Here is a 16,840-nt window from a genome sequence, read left to right as displayed (position 1 = left end):
TTGCAATAACCAGAAATGACAGAGCATTGTACCACATTGAGCATAGGGACTAGTTTTAAACTTTTATAACTGATATCATAAAATATGCTAAAAACATTTTTTTTAATTATACGCCAGTCAAAAGTATTCCAAGTCCTTCAATGAAGCAAACTAAAAAGGTTAGACATACTGTTTTCATTTTTTGTTTGTTTTGGTGCGTTAACGCTTAAAGAATGTGGTTATAAATGCTGTGTTTTCTGTTTTAATACACCCATTCATTTCTCTGGGTTATTTTTTCAGTATTTTTTAAAAATTATATACATATCTAATAAATATATATGCAATGAAGTGCAGTTTTTTATCAAATATATTTGAGAACGCAAATTGTAGATCGCAAATGCTAAAAGTGTGTCATGAAGGATTAAGTGTCATTTATCATTGATCTTACCTCAAAATTGAAGTACTTGCCCATGATGTGCTTATATGCAGGAAATGTCATGTGGATAAAATTTTAACCCGACGTAATTCTCGACCTAAAACTGTAATGTCATGACGAATTAAAATACATTCATGAATTACAGTTGACCCTTAAACTGTTTCTAATTATCCAATTAATATGATACAAATTAAGTTACATTTCAATTACAGCTTTCTCGAGTATGTTGTTTTTAAATTTAGTATCTATTAATTTGTTAAATCATATCACAAGCATATTTCATCATTGCTATAACGAAAATAATCAAAAGACGGGAGATATCTCTGACTGCCGACGCTGATTGATAAGATCCGTTTTCATATATGCTGTGATATAACTGCCATAACCATACAATTCTATAAAGTGAAGATGTCTGGATGTCTGGTAGAAATAAGAGTTGAAATACTTTGTCATAATTTATAAGTCGTCATCAAAGACGAATAAAAGAACCGATTTCATAGAAAAATACTTGGCAAAAAAATTCCAAAGAATTGGTGCAATTGTATTATGGTCAGGCACATTAAAAAAGACATGTCAAATTGTCGTACCAATATCTTTAAAACAGAACAAGACAATTTAATTGCAAAAGTCAGCTTAAAGTTATCTATAGGTCACCGTTTTAACAGCATTAACAGTATTTTAGTATAATATAAATAATATAGTGAAGTTTTTAGCGTTAGGATCGAGTGACACTACCTCATTGTAACTATCATTTTTTAAGTTTAATTGTCTTGAGCCAAGAAAGAATATCTTAACATATTTAAAAATAAGCAACAAGGTGATTCAATTGTCTATAAATATTCTTATTTTCCATTAACTCCATAATATAGTAGCCTGCAACGTATATACAATAAAATGAACAAACTAATAACGGTTACGCATGCATTTTACTTTAACATTTCGGTTACTTTTATGCCTAAAATAACTCTTAAAAACAATATACATTAATTTCCAATTCCTTATTCTAATGTGCCGATCACCAAACCTTACAGTAATTAAATGTATAAGAAAGATATCAATAAAAGAATTAAAACTTCTGTGAACATTTTGGACAAATGAGACTTTTTATATAACAAATATAATTCATGTTAACAATAATAAATATTACGTATTATAGATCTAATAATTTACATACAGAGGATATACGTTCACCTTTATTTATTAATATTTATACAAAATGTTTGTGTACCATCTGGATTGTTTTCTGCTCTTAATTGCGTCTGATTATTATAGCTGTGTGGTGCCGGCAGTAACATTTGACGACATCATAATTTGCACAAAGGGCCTATATAGTCAAAGGTTCTTTACGCCATTTTTCCCCCTTTTGTTATGTATGCAGAAAAAAATATGTAGGCTATAGGAGAAAAAAAAATCCCTGTCGATGTATCTGTGTCTTGGGAAGTAATGAGGAAATATGCAAAACATTTGAAACCGCGGTGTTAAAATGATCGCAATGTTTAAGAATGACTGGAGGTCTGCACTGAAAGAATGATTCATTTGCCAAGCCCACTTTGCCATAAAAGGTCGGAGATTCACGGTAAAGGGGTGGTAGCACTCTTTTCTATTGGCAAACGGTAGAAGTGATTGGCATGGCGGAGTCCTTCCCCCTGATTCCGGGTTATTGACACTTGATCAAATCCCATCCACTGCTCCTCTGTCTGTAAATGAGGACAGATTTAGACCACAATTTTCAAAAGCGAGAGTACTGTCTTTATTTCCTGCCCGGTTAGAGCTTGCAACCAATGTCACTTTTCAGCGATCAGTTAACAAGTGGGAACTCCGAGTAACGCGAGTGAAACTTACACAGAGGCGCTGGATGCACTTACAAAAAAGCCTAAACGATTGGGTGAAGTTTTTAGCAACTGACAGGCTTTTGCGCTTTCCGGATTGAAGGATGGCGGAGAAAAGGAGATCGCCGTGCACAATGAGTTTAAAGGCTCATGCGTTCTCGGTCGAAGCCCTTATTGGGGCGGAAAAGAAGAGAAAGTTAGAAGGGGACAGCCAAGATTGTTTCGAGGAGGTGAACGAAGTTTCGAATCAAAATGAAAGCCCGCAGCACAGAGCCGACCGGACTAGTGCCAGCGAACGCGGGAGTGAAAACGAATGCACAAGTGACGGATCTCGTAAGTTTTACATCTGATTTGTAATGATCAAATATACATTTTCTATCCGAACACTGTTGCTCTGTTGTAAATGTTGTTTTCTCTTGCTCCTTTAGTCTTATAACTACCATTGGCTTCTCTTTTGCCTTTATACCCATGTCAGACGAATTTCCCTATCAACCCATTTTCTCGAAAAAGAAATAAAGAACATTATTTAATAGACAAAGATTTTGTTTTTCGATCCGAATCCAGTTAAATATACTAATCAGCTATTTTGGAAATATAAAAGCAGCTTCTATACCTACTGTATGAATATTCTTAGATAAGGTAACAGTTATACAAATACTTAGATGTTCTATCATTTGCATGTATGCTGTATCTTACTTCCAGACAAGCTATGAGTACTGCTATTACTTCTAAAAAATCATTCTCAGAATTACAAACGTGATTGGTGCTGTTCTTGGAAACTTGCATAAATATCTCTCAAACGTCGGAGATTTAAATTTGGATTTGCGATATGTAGAGTACCGTAGATTTAGTTTAGTCTAGTTCCTTTTGACTTTCAGTGAAATTAATGTTTTAGAAATGTGTGAATTTGGGAAAAAATCAGAGTATGAAATAATTTCTAACAAGAGAATACATCACTTACACAGACCATTGCAGAAACGTTTCGTTAAGGAGTGTCGCAATTTGTAGAGTTGTTTCTTTCTGATTGCTGTAAATTAAAATACATGGAGAGACTTTGAGATTGCATAAAATAATAATGACTTTTTTAATTTTTCGGAATTTCATGTGTGTGTATTTCGAACTGTATTATATCCATAGGTATTTTTGAATTGTGTATTTTGGTTGGCCAGTGGCCTAGATTGTCTATGAGGCAGTGTTTCCACAAATTTAAAATAACTAGAATACTTATTAAATTACAATGGTTAACACTACTACTCTATTATTACTAATATCTCTACAACTAGCTGAGTTGGAGTTGTACAAGTACTTATCTATTGATCCCAAAACCAAATAAACCGGAGAGTCCACGACCCTCTTCCTTGTCCGCAGCTTCTCTGATTCCGTCTCAGCGGGACTCGGGAGCCACGGAGGAGATCCGTGTGGATCTCCAAGGATCAGATTTGTGGAAGCGATTTCATGAGATCGGCACAGAAATGATCATTACTAAAGCCGGAAGGTAGGGTGAAAACTCTGAAAACACGTACCAGTTCTCCATTTAGGTTTTTATACTGGCGCAGTTTTAAAGATTGCGTGTTTTATTGCTGAATTACATTTTCAGGGGGAAAAAAGTCCTCTCAAACACATAAACATTGCTTGAAAACGGATGCTGGGAAGCATGTGCTGATATGAATTCTAGTTTATTAGAAATTCACGCCCGTTGCTAAATAAAAATGTTTACTATTGTTAATTTAACGCTCCTTAAAATAAATTAATTCGAATTATAGTTATATGTTTCAAATGTTTTGTAACGAAAAAACACTACTGCTTTTACCACGGCAATGCATTATTAGGCTTGGTAATATTAATACTACAATAAGACACTTATAATATGGAATTGTTACCACGACGCTTATATTTAGGTTGTAGTGATATTTGACAATTAGTCCTACAGAGCGAAATATATTCCTTATGTTTGTCCGAGGTTCTTTAAATGATTTTACTCTTATCGTTTGGTAATAGGCTTTTAGACTGACTGCTGAAACTGTGTTATGTAATTTACTATTATTTCTTGCGGCAATAGGCGGATGTTTCCTGCAATGCGCGTAAAGATAACTGGGTTGGACCCTCATCAGCAATATTACATCGCTATGGACATCATTCCCGTGGACAACAAACGCTACAGGTAACTGGAATCCTGCATTTAAGGAAACAGAGTCATACTGTTGGATTAAGGGATGTACAGTGGCTGAAACAATGTTTCTTCCTGCTATTAACTGCATAAGTGCCATGTGAAGCATTTAATTTGGAATGAACTACTGCAAAAATCTACAATCACCGTTGTGAACAAGTAGAAATTAATGCCGCATTAACAATAAAAAGAAAAGGACTGAAATTAGCTGCGTTTCTGATAGATTTGTGACAAACATTTTCTGTTGTTATTATATTGCTTGACGTATTTCCCTGTCACTTGTTTTTCCCGATTTCCTCTTTCCTCTTTCAGGATTGCACAGTAACGATTTTCGGGTTTCGCTGGGCGTTTCTTTCTTTTCATAGAGGAGTATATTAAACAGGAGCCTCCCTAGTGTTTATTTGTGCATTTCTCGATTTTGTATGTTTGAAGGTACGTTTATCACAGCTCTAAGTGGATGGTAGCAGGAAATGCTGATTCGCCTGTACCACCGAGGGTGTACATTCATCCGGACTCCCCGGCATCAGGAGAGACGTGGATGCGACAGGTCATCAGTTTTGACAAGCTGAAACTCACCAATAACGAATTGGATGATCAGGGACATGTAAGCGGTTTTTAATGTATATGTTTGTTTACTTTTTATGTGTAATAATTTCACAAGTTGATGTTATAAAACCAATATGTCGGGCAACAAAAGCAACCAATATTTGCCGCTAAGCCATCTCTTCAGCTGTGTTAAAATAAATGTAAAAAAACTAAACGCAACCCCGTGCAATCAGTGAGCACATGATTTCATAGTAAAGTTAACAATTAATAACATATTGTTCATGTAAAATGGTAAAACAAATGTGTTTAGACAAGACTTTTGTTTACAATTACACATTAATGTTAGTGTGGTGTTGAATGAACCATGAAGTTAGCTTTTTTGTTTTACGAAAGCAAAATGTTATTAAATGCATTGTTTGTGCTATGTCCTTAAATTGTATTTGTTATGAAGAAACGAATTTTCTGTGAGTTATTTAAAAATGGGGTTTTCTTAAATACAGTTTTCCACAATTCACACAGATTACATACCTAAGTAAATTAACACTTTAGAACTGCAATCAGGATAGGCTATGAATGTCTTTGCTTACATTTTATGTACTTTATGGACTGTAAACCTATAATAATCCAGGCTTGCACATCATGATGCAGCACAAAAAAACAACTATTTAACAATGGAGTAAATTAGAAAACCACAGCATGAATGTTTTTTCAAAGACATAAAACCTACAGTAATTGAAGCAGGATTATGAAGCACAGTTGAACTGTAAGATCAACAATGTATTGTTTAGATACAATCAGCAACTGCGGTGAATCAGTTTTTGAAATGCTTTTCACTTATCCTATTCAATAAATAATATTAATCTTTTTTTTTTGTTTACAGATCATCCTCCATTCAATGCACAAGTATCAGCCAAGGGTGCATATGATTCGCAAAGAGTGTGGTGAGGATCTTTCACCAGTGAAATCTGTCCCAGTTGGAGAAGGAGTTAAGGCCTTTTCCTTCCCTGAAACTGTTTTTACTACTGTTACAGCATACCAGAATCAACAGGTAACTTTCTAATAATCTCAAAACACCCCTTGTTCATTTGTAAATTCTCTAGCATTATATGTTTTTCTTTGGGGGAAAAAAGCAAGTTGCTGCTGTTTGTTGTCAGAGAGAAAAAAACTGCTGGATTTCAATCACAAATAACACGAGAATGTTACAAGTGAGGGAAGGGTGATCAACCCATTGTGTTCATTTGGTTGCTAACATATGATCTTTAATGCTTCAGTCTTTGCATTAGAAAGGCAATGTGAACTGAGACATAATTTTCCATCTACATATAAAATGCTTATTTTTTTTGTGCAGAGGTTCATTAATGTGCACTAGCAAAAGGTGCTTTTGAATGTTCTTGATGTGCTGGATCAAAGGATGCTCCACATGCACAACACGAATAACAGAAACAGGGTCAGGGCATCAGAACCTGTCTATGGCCTGGTCGATCACTGGATGTGAGCCTCACTGCTTTACCAGTTCTTGGGAAGGCATCCCTCTAAAGCCGTTTTCCAGCAGAAAACAGAAACTACGAGTGTGGAACAGGCTGCAACCCCATGGCTCGAACTGCCTGATTTAATTCTCATTATTTGTGCATGGCCTGCTAATCTGCAGTGAGCTAAGGGTGGCTCTGCAATTTATTCATTATCCTTTGATTTTGCCCATGCTATGTACAGTTCTAGAACAACAGGTGGTCATTTCACACTGGTATCTATTTCATTATGGCATCTGTATTTGTATAAATGAGTATTTTTTTTAATTTCCTTGATTTGTCATTTGTTTTAGTATTCTGTCACTGAATGGTTCAAAATACTCCTCATCTGCCATCCTCATTGTTTTGTGTTTCAGATCACACGACTAAAAATTGATAGAAACCCCTTTGCGAAAGGATTCCGAGACTCTGGTCGAAACAGGTGAGCTGAAAGTTGTTTGAGCATTGTGAAAATCAGCTATCACGTTTCCTACACAACTGTCGGCCTTAAACCAGCTATAGAAGCATATGTAGCACAGAACTGATTTGTCAAAAGCCAAGAAGTATCTGATCTTAAATGTTATTCATAAATGCAGTTTTATTAAATTAGCATTTGCGCATGTCCCTAGCTAAGATAAAGACTTAGAGAGAATGCAATGCATTTTTAAGCTGGGAGTCACAATTAATACCCGACTTGCGCCTTTAATGTGCGGAACCTTTAGTTTAATGTAATCCACATGGGATCTGGAAATGCTCTATAACAACAGACGTAAATTTCCGTTTGCAGCAAATGTTTCTGAAATGGGCTCTGTTTCTTGTGTCAAGCGCGGGTACAAAAAAATGGCCAGATAATGAAACCTTTATTTGGGGATTTTGAATGAGTGTTTGTGATGTTTGTTTCAGTAAAATTAGCTGCACTTTTTAATGACACAGTGAAAGCTGATGACATCTTTTATTTGCACTATGAAAGAGAATGTGTCTAATTAAGGGTTTCTAAAGTGGTCAAGAATACAAAATATGCCTTGCAAGGGCACATACTGTATTATCTTCCTAGTGCACATATCTTCTCGGTGAAAGTGCAATGTAAATAACAAAACCACCTCCATAAATAATGTTTTTTAAAAAAACAAAACAAAACAAAACAAAACAGCCCTCTTCTAAAACTGTATGTTCTGTGAGGCTGTTTTATAGAAATCATTAGGTTTGTTTTTTTTTTAAATCTCCTCAGGGAGGATTGCAGTGGAAAGGAGAATTTATGTGGTGTAGAATAGGGTTTCATACCTCTGAAAGACCCTTACGTTTGACCCTATAAAAGTTTAACTCAGGAAGGTACAAAAAATTTTAAATATTACAGGAAAAGTTTACCAGTTTGCTAAATAAACTACACCATTTGATAGCACAAGTGGGGAGGGTGATAAAATAGAAGGAAACATTCAAGGCATCTTGTGTAAATTATCGCCTTGGCTACACCCCTCCAGGAGGTGACTTTTATCTCCACGCTAACAAGAAGCAAAAAAGCTCCCATTACTAAAGAAAATGAAGGTGAATTTTTTTTTCAGCTGAAGTCCACCTAATAAATATTTTATTATGGCTTCCTGCAAAATAGCTATGATCCCTCTATAAAAGCAGTGTGAAAGCAATTATATCAGAACAGAATGTTGGCAGTCACAAATCGAGCCCAATTTGATGTTTTTCATTACCTGACCTTTATTGCCATTTTTCTGTGCAGCCTATATACAAGCTGCGTTCAGTTGATTAAGCCCATAGTCAGGTGGTCATCACCAGTTTGCTATATATCAGAGGCCTTCTACAGCCAGACTGCAGGAATATTTCTGTTTCCATGAGTTGATAATATCTCCCATTAACTATAAGTAGTCAATAAACATACTTTCATACACCTGATTCCCACCCCCCAGAAAGTAATAGAATACAAGTAAAATTAAAAATATTCATCTAGGTTGTGCGTGAGATATTTATTATCTTGACAAGAACTGTTTGACTTCTCATTTTCCCCCACATATTTTTGGGGGGCTTTAAATGGAGGCATTCTCATTCTTTGTCCATTCACAGACCACTTTGCTTCTAAAGTTTTACTGATTTAGTAAGAAGTAAGCATGCTTCCCTCATTTATCTGACAGAAGGATAACCCGGTGTTTGCTTTAATCTAGAATGGGCTTGGAAGCTTTAGTGGAGTCCTATGCATTCTGGAGACCTTCCCTGAGAACTCTGACATTTGAAGATATCCCTGGAATTGCTAAACCAGGTACATTCATATTTTGGTAACTTCACAAGTCTATACATCAGATAAATCTTTTAGACATCTTGCAGTCTAATACAATTAATTTGGCTTTAAATATAATAAGTATGATTAATTTGGCTTTAAATATATTGTCTGATGCCAGTAAAAATAAGCCTACAGGAGTATCGTTGTCATGTGCCAAGAACATAATTTTCCCTAGTTAATTTTATTCAGTTATAATATTGCCTCCCTGTATCATTTTTGGTCAGTGGCAGAGGGAGTTGAGGCGCTATGCTTTAACTTTGCTTTTAAGTGACAAGAAAGAATTCAGAATGCAGAAATCACGTTAGTCCAGGTTTATTTCTTGAAATCAGACTTATTTAGGACTGCTCCACGTTTAAACACTGCAATTGGTCTTGTACGACATTAGCTTTCTACTAAATAAAAAACGTGATTAATAATTGTGATCATAACAACGGGGGTGGTTCAGCTTGTAAAGATATCTACTTGCTGTGTTTTCTGTGAGTGCTGAAGAGAAAGATCTGTCAGGTTGTTCTGAATCTGAGCGCTGCTGTTTTGGATAGGAAGCCCGGGATCGCCCGCAATTCTACAGACTGCTGGAAACGCTGTATCCTCCACACACACACACCTCCTGTCCTCCTCTCCCTGCTCGTCCCCAGCCTTCCACCTGGGAGCCAACAGCAGCCAGCTCTGCAGCCTCGGCCCTGCTGAGTACACAGCATGCAGTCGCTCAGGACTGGCACTGAACCGCTACGGCAACACTCTAGCCGAGACCTACAGCCGGCTAGCCAGCCCCGCCAGCGACACCTTCACAGCTCCTCGGACTCCCTCTTATGCCGGAGTGAGTGGAGCCAGCGTGTCCATGCCCGGGGGCGATGGGGATGCCTTCAGCTGCCCACAGACTGGTCTGCCCTTACAGATACCAGGCATGCCATCGCCACAGCTCCAGTACATCATGCCAAGCCCACCCGGAAACGCCTTTTCAGCCAACCAGGGACATCATGGAACATACAACAGCTTCAGGCTTCACAGCCCCTATGGGTTATATGGATATAACTTCTCCACGTCCCCAAGACTGGCGGCCAGCCCTGAAAAGATTGCCTCCTCGCAGGGTAGTTTTCTGGGTTCTTCTCCCAGTGGTACAATGACTGATAGGCAGATGTTGTCCCCAATGGAGGGAGTGCACATACTCGGCAGTGGACAGCAGAATCTTTTTGATTCCAGGACCCTGGGAAGCCTAACAAGCACGTCCTCTCAAATTCCTGCGCACATGGTCTGAACGCAGCTCCGTGACATTCACGTTGAACACGTTGTGGCAATTCATGACAAAACAATTGCCTTGCTGTATGTACATGTTTTGTTCTAGTATTTGCTTTGAAGTGGCAGAAAAAGGACAAACAGATCAGCCATTTAAAATGAGGAATAGCTTTGGTCAGAACTTTATCGATTACATTTTCAATATGAAAGGATGTTTAATCCTGGTCTTGGAGGGCAAGTGTGTCTGCGGGTTTTTATTCCAAGTCAACTCTTGTCCACATAGATCTAGCTGATTACTGGCTTCATTGGACCAATTAACAATTTCTCCCACCATTTCTAGTGCTGATGTTTTAAAGACACATAGAAAACCAGAGACAAACTGGCCCTCCAGGACCAATATTGGACACGTCTGTGCTAGAATGACCTCCCAGCAGGGTCTGTTAAGAGAAGATCAGTACATGAAGAGCAGTGCAACAGCTATTTCTGGTGTAAATGTGACTTGGAGAATAGCTATAAATCCATGTCAAAAAGGTTAAAAACATATGTTTTCAATTTTTAATTTTTAGAAAAATTGCTTAACAAGAACAAACAAGGAAAAGAAGGCTAAAAGCTATTATTGCAGCACTATAGGTTTCCTTTTCTGTATTGGTTGGGAACAATGTAAAAGTGAAGCTTATGCTAGAAATCACATATAATTTCAAAATGCATTGCTTCCTTTATTTCCGAGGTGAAAAGATAAAATAGCTTTGTTTTCCACACCGAATTTGAAATGTAGGCAGCCCCTTATGAAAGAATGCAGTAGTCAGTGTAGCCCTGATTAAATACAGGACAAAAATGTTTGTTTTTTTTAAATAGCAATGGCACTTGAGTAAAACAAAATCTTTCATTTGTATATAGAGGAGTTATGAGTTCATAAATATGTTGTTTGGATATACAAAATAATGAGCGTCTCACTGTATGTATACTTTATGCCCTTTAGGAGGTAAGGTAATCTCAATATGTATTTATAAAGAGATCATAAAATTACAACCACTCCCCTCCCCTTCTCCACGAAGGAGTACAGGAAGTACTGGCAAGCTGTCCCCCAGCTGTTGTGTTAAAAGTTGCTGAAACAAGATCTCTCTGAAGGCGGTGCAGTAATTCATGTAAATTATAGGTGACTTACAGTCAAAATTTAAAATCAAGTCAATTCATTTCTGTTTTTAATCTTAGTGACAGAAAGGAGCTGCAGTCGGTGAGGTGCATAGTCAAGCAGTGATACATTCCCAAAGTAAAAGTTCAGCACATGCATTCTGTACAGTATGCAATTACTTTTTCCCCTAAGGAAGTGACATTTTTACAACCTTCACAAGAACATGAACATATACTGTAGCATTGTTCTAACAGAAATGTGGAGTAATTACTTTCTATTTCTAACCTTAATACAGTAGTAATAATTATTGCCGTTGATTGTAGCATTTATAACCACATTAAATAATAAGCCAATGTAAATCTGAAAATTGAATTCCATGTATACACCCAGCGTGATAGCAATGATTTTGAATGATCTAAAGACAGGCACTGTGGCTTGGAGGTGAAGAATGACTTCTGAGTGGCATTTGTGTGTGAAGACTTCTACAGTATGGTAACATTCTCTGGGCCAAGACGGAAACACAATCACTTTGACTCTTCTCCATGTTAATTGAGCCACAGCAGGAGTGCTCTCTGACCCCAATACAGGCACCCAGAGATTGCAATGCTGAACAAGAGGAAAGGCCACAGATGAGGGAAGCCTGGTATTGAAATGGAGGAAAAACACCATTCTAGGAGCCTGGAATACCTTTTACAGAGAATGTCTAAATAACTCTTGCGAATGTTACACTAACACCACACTGACTGCAACGCCCCACACATACTATAATATTAAGTATGCTTTTCTTAATAGCCTGCCCTGTTGTGATTCAAGAAACACAACAAATATGTCTTGCAATCGTTTGTGTTACATTCACGGTTTTAGGCATTATTAGGCCTTAGGCTTTATTAACACGGTATTGTGAATTGTCTTCTGTTGTTTAAATTATGTACATTCATGTACAGTTTTTGATTTGCTAGATGTTTCTTTTCACTGTCTGTGTCAAGAGTAAATAATGAAATATGTCACTGCAAAAGTTTAACTTGCAATAAAAGTGTAAATAACTGATTTATAAAAAAAACTGTTCTCTGATTTGTAAAATCACTTCATATATATATAGAAACAGTAGGAGTTATAAGAATTGCAATGCCTAAGTGTGAGTGTAACTGGTCTTTTAATAAAGTATGTGGTTTCCTTAATCATCCAGAAACCAGACAGAAATCTGTGCACAAAGCTTATTTTTCCATCTAAAAAAGGGTACAAGCTATAGTTTGGGGCAGAGAAAAAAAATACTAATAAGCTTCCGTAGTTTGGCAGTAAAGATGCCTGTGCATTTTTGGGAGGAATTTGGATCGAATGTGTATGAACAATTAAATATATCTAGTTTAATGGATGTTGTATTTTAGTTCCTTTCAGAGAGTAAAGTGAAGTTCAGAAGGGAAAACATACCACACAGGGAATAATTATTGCAACAACATATCACAAAATAAATACAGTTTGCTACCTTTATCAAGCATGGGATTCTACATGGCATTTCTAAACACTATCTGTGCTACAGTGCTAAAACCTTTAACACTTTTTTTTCACTGCATATTTTAGATCTGACTAAGCTTTGAGCGCACGTTTCCTACACTGGTACTGCAATATTCACTACCCTTTTATCATTCTTTGATTTAAGTGAAGCAGTTATCTAACCAAAACACTCCAAAATGTTTGTTTAAATGACTGGTTCAATTATGTCAATATGCATCACTGGGGGAAAAAGAGAAGATACAAAAGGCTCGTGGACTGAGAAGAGCCGACGTCGAACACACCATGAAAAGCTCGTTGCGCTGACGATCTGAGGGCTGTTGATTTTTCCTGGCTGTGCGCTTAAATGCTGAAAAGCGCTGCTCAGCTTGGCCCGATAAAGTCGCTCTGCAGATCAGTCCTTAGCAGCAGCAAGGGAAGCAGACCTTTGCCTTGTGTTAAATTTAACCAGCAGCAGAAACTCCTCTTGTCATACTGAAGGTGAAGGCCATGACAAATGTTCAGCACATGAAGAATCCGATGGCTGTAGCAGGGGGAGGATTTTTTATTTTGGAACACAAGAATGACTGGCTCGCAGGAGCTGACTGAGTGGTGACGAACCCCTGCCAGGCCAAGAGCTCTGGACCTTCTCCCAATGATGTGCCAGTCATTATCAGCAAATCTGGGAAATTAACGCTTGCATGCTACCAAGTACCGGAGTGAGATTTTTGGCACCAAAGTAGAGGGGCTGTCACGCTATCAGTTTGATTAATCAACCGGGACCCCAGACTGCAGATTATAATGACTGAAAAAGGCTTGGCAGGCCTAAACTGACATCTGAGGCTGATAGTTTCTTGTTACATTTGTGTCCTTCATAGTAAAGTTATTCTGTCACCTACAGTTGAAAAATAACGTTTATTAAACTGAGCCTTGGAACTTATATAGTATAGTAACATCTCAGCGAAATACACTGAGTAAAGAATTTTGAAAATACAATTGTCAAGTACTGCAAATGTACTTTTTAAATGTGTAGACACAATAGAAAAACACTTTTCACATATCGCTGTGACTCTTTTCTTTTGAAAGCATCAGTAAAAATTATATGTACAATGCTTTAAAAAAATCAGCATAAACTGACAATAAACAGTGTGCAGATACTTCCTCCAAAACATTTTTTTTCCTCTGTACTGAAGAAAAATCTCCAATTCAAGCAATCTTAAACAAACCATCCTAATGTTTAACATGCTTGCCATTGTTGAGAAAAAAACTCATAAACTATATTGTTCCTATATACTTAATTGTGTTTTTCATTGCTGTCGATTTTATAAAAACATGCTGGTAACTGTATGATTCAATACAAGTTAGGATATTCTGTATTTCCAAAATCAGAACCATCTTGTTGTTTTCTCCTCAAATGGGCAATAAAGACAGTTTCTGTTTTTCCATGGAAAAATAAAAACCTTGGCTTTTTTTATTTCCGAAGGTGACTCCATAGCAAATCTGTATCTAATTTTTCCTCTGAAGTCCATTGTAAATTTTTTAAAATGTTCTGCGTAATTTAACATTCCATTTTAAACATTTATTTCAAACCTTATTATGAATGTAACGTGTTATTATTTTTGCTAGTCTAGCTATTGCTCAGGTCATTAAAGCAGGCAGGGACTGCAGTGATACTGCAGGTCTGTTTAATACTGACATATCCATGACATGCCAAGCAATCTTAAATAATAATAATAACAATCAAGATCATCGACAGTCGCAATCTCGACTAATGCATTAATACACACTATATCTATCATTGTGTTTATCCTGGTCTTCAGCAGAGTAAGGTCTTTTTCAAACTAAGAGTTTTATACATACATTCCTTAAATTTACACAGAGCTAGAACTTTGTAGTTCACTCTAATTTCACAGGGAGCCAGAACAATTTACAGAGGATGTGAGTGATGTGCTGATGCAGAGTACTTGTTAGTACATGAGGTGCAGAATTCTGGACATACTGAAACCTATTTAGCACTTCAGTAGAAGCCCTAGTAAGTAAGGCATTGCAAGCAGTCTGTAATCCTGATGAAATAAAGGCATGAATCAATATCTCATCATCAGAAAGATAGAGAAAGGGTCATAACAGAGCAATGTGACTCAGATGGAAGAATGAATCCTTGTGACATTCCTAACGTGGGCTTCAAATAACAACATAGTCAAAAACAACACCAAGGTTTCTAAAGTCCATCAAATGACAATGCATTTTAGGTTGGAGGACTACGGCACTACATATAGAATGAATTTTGGTTATTTGGGCAAATCCCACACTCCAATAGTAAACAAAATTATTCTGCCTGGGGTAGTACAAGGAGGCTTGTTGAAGTTATTTCTCAATAATTCAAATTGAAAATCATTTTTGAAAATAACTTAAAATGTATTTTCACTTACGTAGGAGTTATTGCCAGACAGTGACTACACTAATCATCATGTTATAAGATCACTGGACATCAGAAAGCTTTGATCAATCCTAGAAAACCTGCCATATCAAATGCTACAGTAGGATAGAGTGGTGTCAAGTGAAGTCTAGTGCTAAAATAATAATTCTGCGCTGTTTTTTACGTTGAAATAGCAAGCACACAATGAGGTGATGTACTGATTCACAGCCACAACTCTAGGTTGAAAAAAATGATCAGTGTTTGAGATATTTCTTTGTTAAGAGAGAATCTGTGTAGTAAATGAAGGTAAAAGGAGACTTATAGTCAAAATATTTGGTATGAAAGATGGTGATTTTGTAATGATAATTTATTGGTCCCATAAAAAATGTCTTCATTATTTATTGGCTTGAGACAAAGTCATTGCCTTTATGTTAGAAAAAGTCGCCAGAATCTAAGAGTGGTTTTGAGTGTTGGATTTTCATTTTTGAAAGTTTAACCCACATCTAAGGCACTTCAGTCTGGAAAGAATTTTGATCCAGTTCTCTTCATCATCCCCTGTAGCCTTTTGAGACATAGTGGCAATTATTGTGCAGAATATTGCTGCTAATTACATGCCTAGCTTTTGCTTTTCTTTCAAGCCTTGAATGTTCAGCTCAGGCTCAGCAGGATTTCAATTACCAGTACTTACAATTCTGTATTATAATAATTAATTGCATTTACTGTGTATATAATTATTTTCATCCCAAAGAATAAGAGCGGTTCCACTTCAATCACAACTGAAAAGTAGGACCCGTCTTGGTGATGTGTGGGATTCATGCCAGGGTCGTTAAAGAGCCCTTTGGAATTTTTGGAAAAATAATGGGTGTTATCCCTAGTGTCCTGACTAAATTCCACTCTGTGTTTGTACAATATGGCCTTCTAAAGGTTTTGCATAATTCAGATGGTGAAGCAGTTTCTCACTTTTCCTGTGTAGTGGGGCTGCTGGCACATATGGGCCACCAGGTGGGTGCTGTGCTTTACACGTGGATAACGTGACTCTGTTCCTGTATGTAAGGTGCTCTGGGATCCCTTGGGAGGAAAAGTTCTATGTGAATGATTATTACATTACAAGGCAGTTTTAAATTTTTCCTGATGCTTCACATTTGTCTGCATTACCTTGATTTCACTGTGTTTGTACTTTATTTTTACTAGAATATGTCACATATCATTTTCATGTGAGATAAAGATTAATTAGCTAGATAGGGTGATTGGCCTCGCATGAAAAGAAAGGAATGGAATTTTCTAACTTTAGCTTCCTTTATATATTTAAAAGATAAAGCTTCAGATATGATTAGGAAGGTGAAGTTACAAAGTGAAAAGATGGATTTCTCCGATATTTGATTAATCAAGCTTACTTAATCAAGATTAATTCCAAGCAAAAGCATGCTTCTTTGTTTTCCAAAAATAAATCAATTCAGCATTTGAAAATTAACCCCATTGTAAATTGGTTTTAAATTCAGGGCAAAACATTTAAAACTGAATTTTTTTATCCTGAAATTTGTATCCACTAAAAAAAGAAAAAAAATATGTATTTGGGACAGTGGTAAGGTCAAAACAATGCTAATATATTGCAAACCTTTTGCACGAGTGCTAAATTTCCTCTCTTGCTCCAGAAATGTGCATTATAATTTTTATATATGTTTTATTTAAACACAGTTTTTACTTTACAGATTATTGGACTTTGAAAATAGTACAAATACTATTTGAATTTGTATGTACAAATACTGTACTGGTAAATGTTTTTTGTTTTTTTTTCCTGTACTTGTTGAAAATTGTGGTTGAGTTC

General features: G+C 36.5%; 1 protein-coding gene across 2 annotated transcripts; it reads left to right on the top strand.

Moving 5' to 3' along the window:
- Positions 1-2,131: 2,131 nt before the first annotated feature.
- tbx18 (T-box transcription factor 18) lies at positions 2,132-12,289 on the top strand. 2 transcript variants are annotated; one of them, XM_088909550.1, is made up of 8 exons: positions 2,132-2,581; positions 3,539-3,739; positions 4,304-4,405; positions 4,844-5,015; positions 5,838-6,005; positions 6,840-6,904; positions 8,631-8,725; positions 9,286-12,289. In XM_088909550.1, exons 1-8 carry the CDS (start codon positions 2,349-2,351, stop codon positions 9,999-10,001), a joined length of 1,752 nt encoding a protein of 583 aa, XP_088765676.1. In that variant the 5' UTR covers positions 2,132-2,348; the 3' UTR covers positions 10,002-12,289. The 2 variants fall into 2 exon arrangements, with proteins under 2 accessions (XP_088765676.1, XP_088765675.1); XM_088909549.1 differs by lacking the exon at positions 2,132-2,581 and having other exon boundaries at positions 3,585-3,739.
- The last annotated feature ends 4,551 nt before the right edge of the window (positions 12,290-16,840 follow it).

This window comes from Atractosteus spatula, chromosome 2 (assembly GCF_055471065.1).
Source record: "Atractosteus spatula isolate fAtrSpa1 chromosome 2, fAtrSpa1.hap1, whole genome shotgun sequence".
Classification (NCBI taxonomy): domain Eukaryota; kingdom Metazoa; phylum Chordata; class Actinopteri; order Semionotiformes; family Lepisosteidae; genus Atractosteus; species Atractosteus spatula.
Note: the sequence above shows the minus strand (reverse complement) of the source record. Positions and strands in the feature narration are given on the sequence as shown.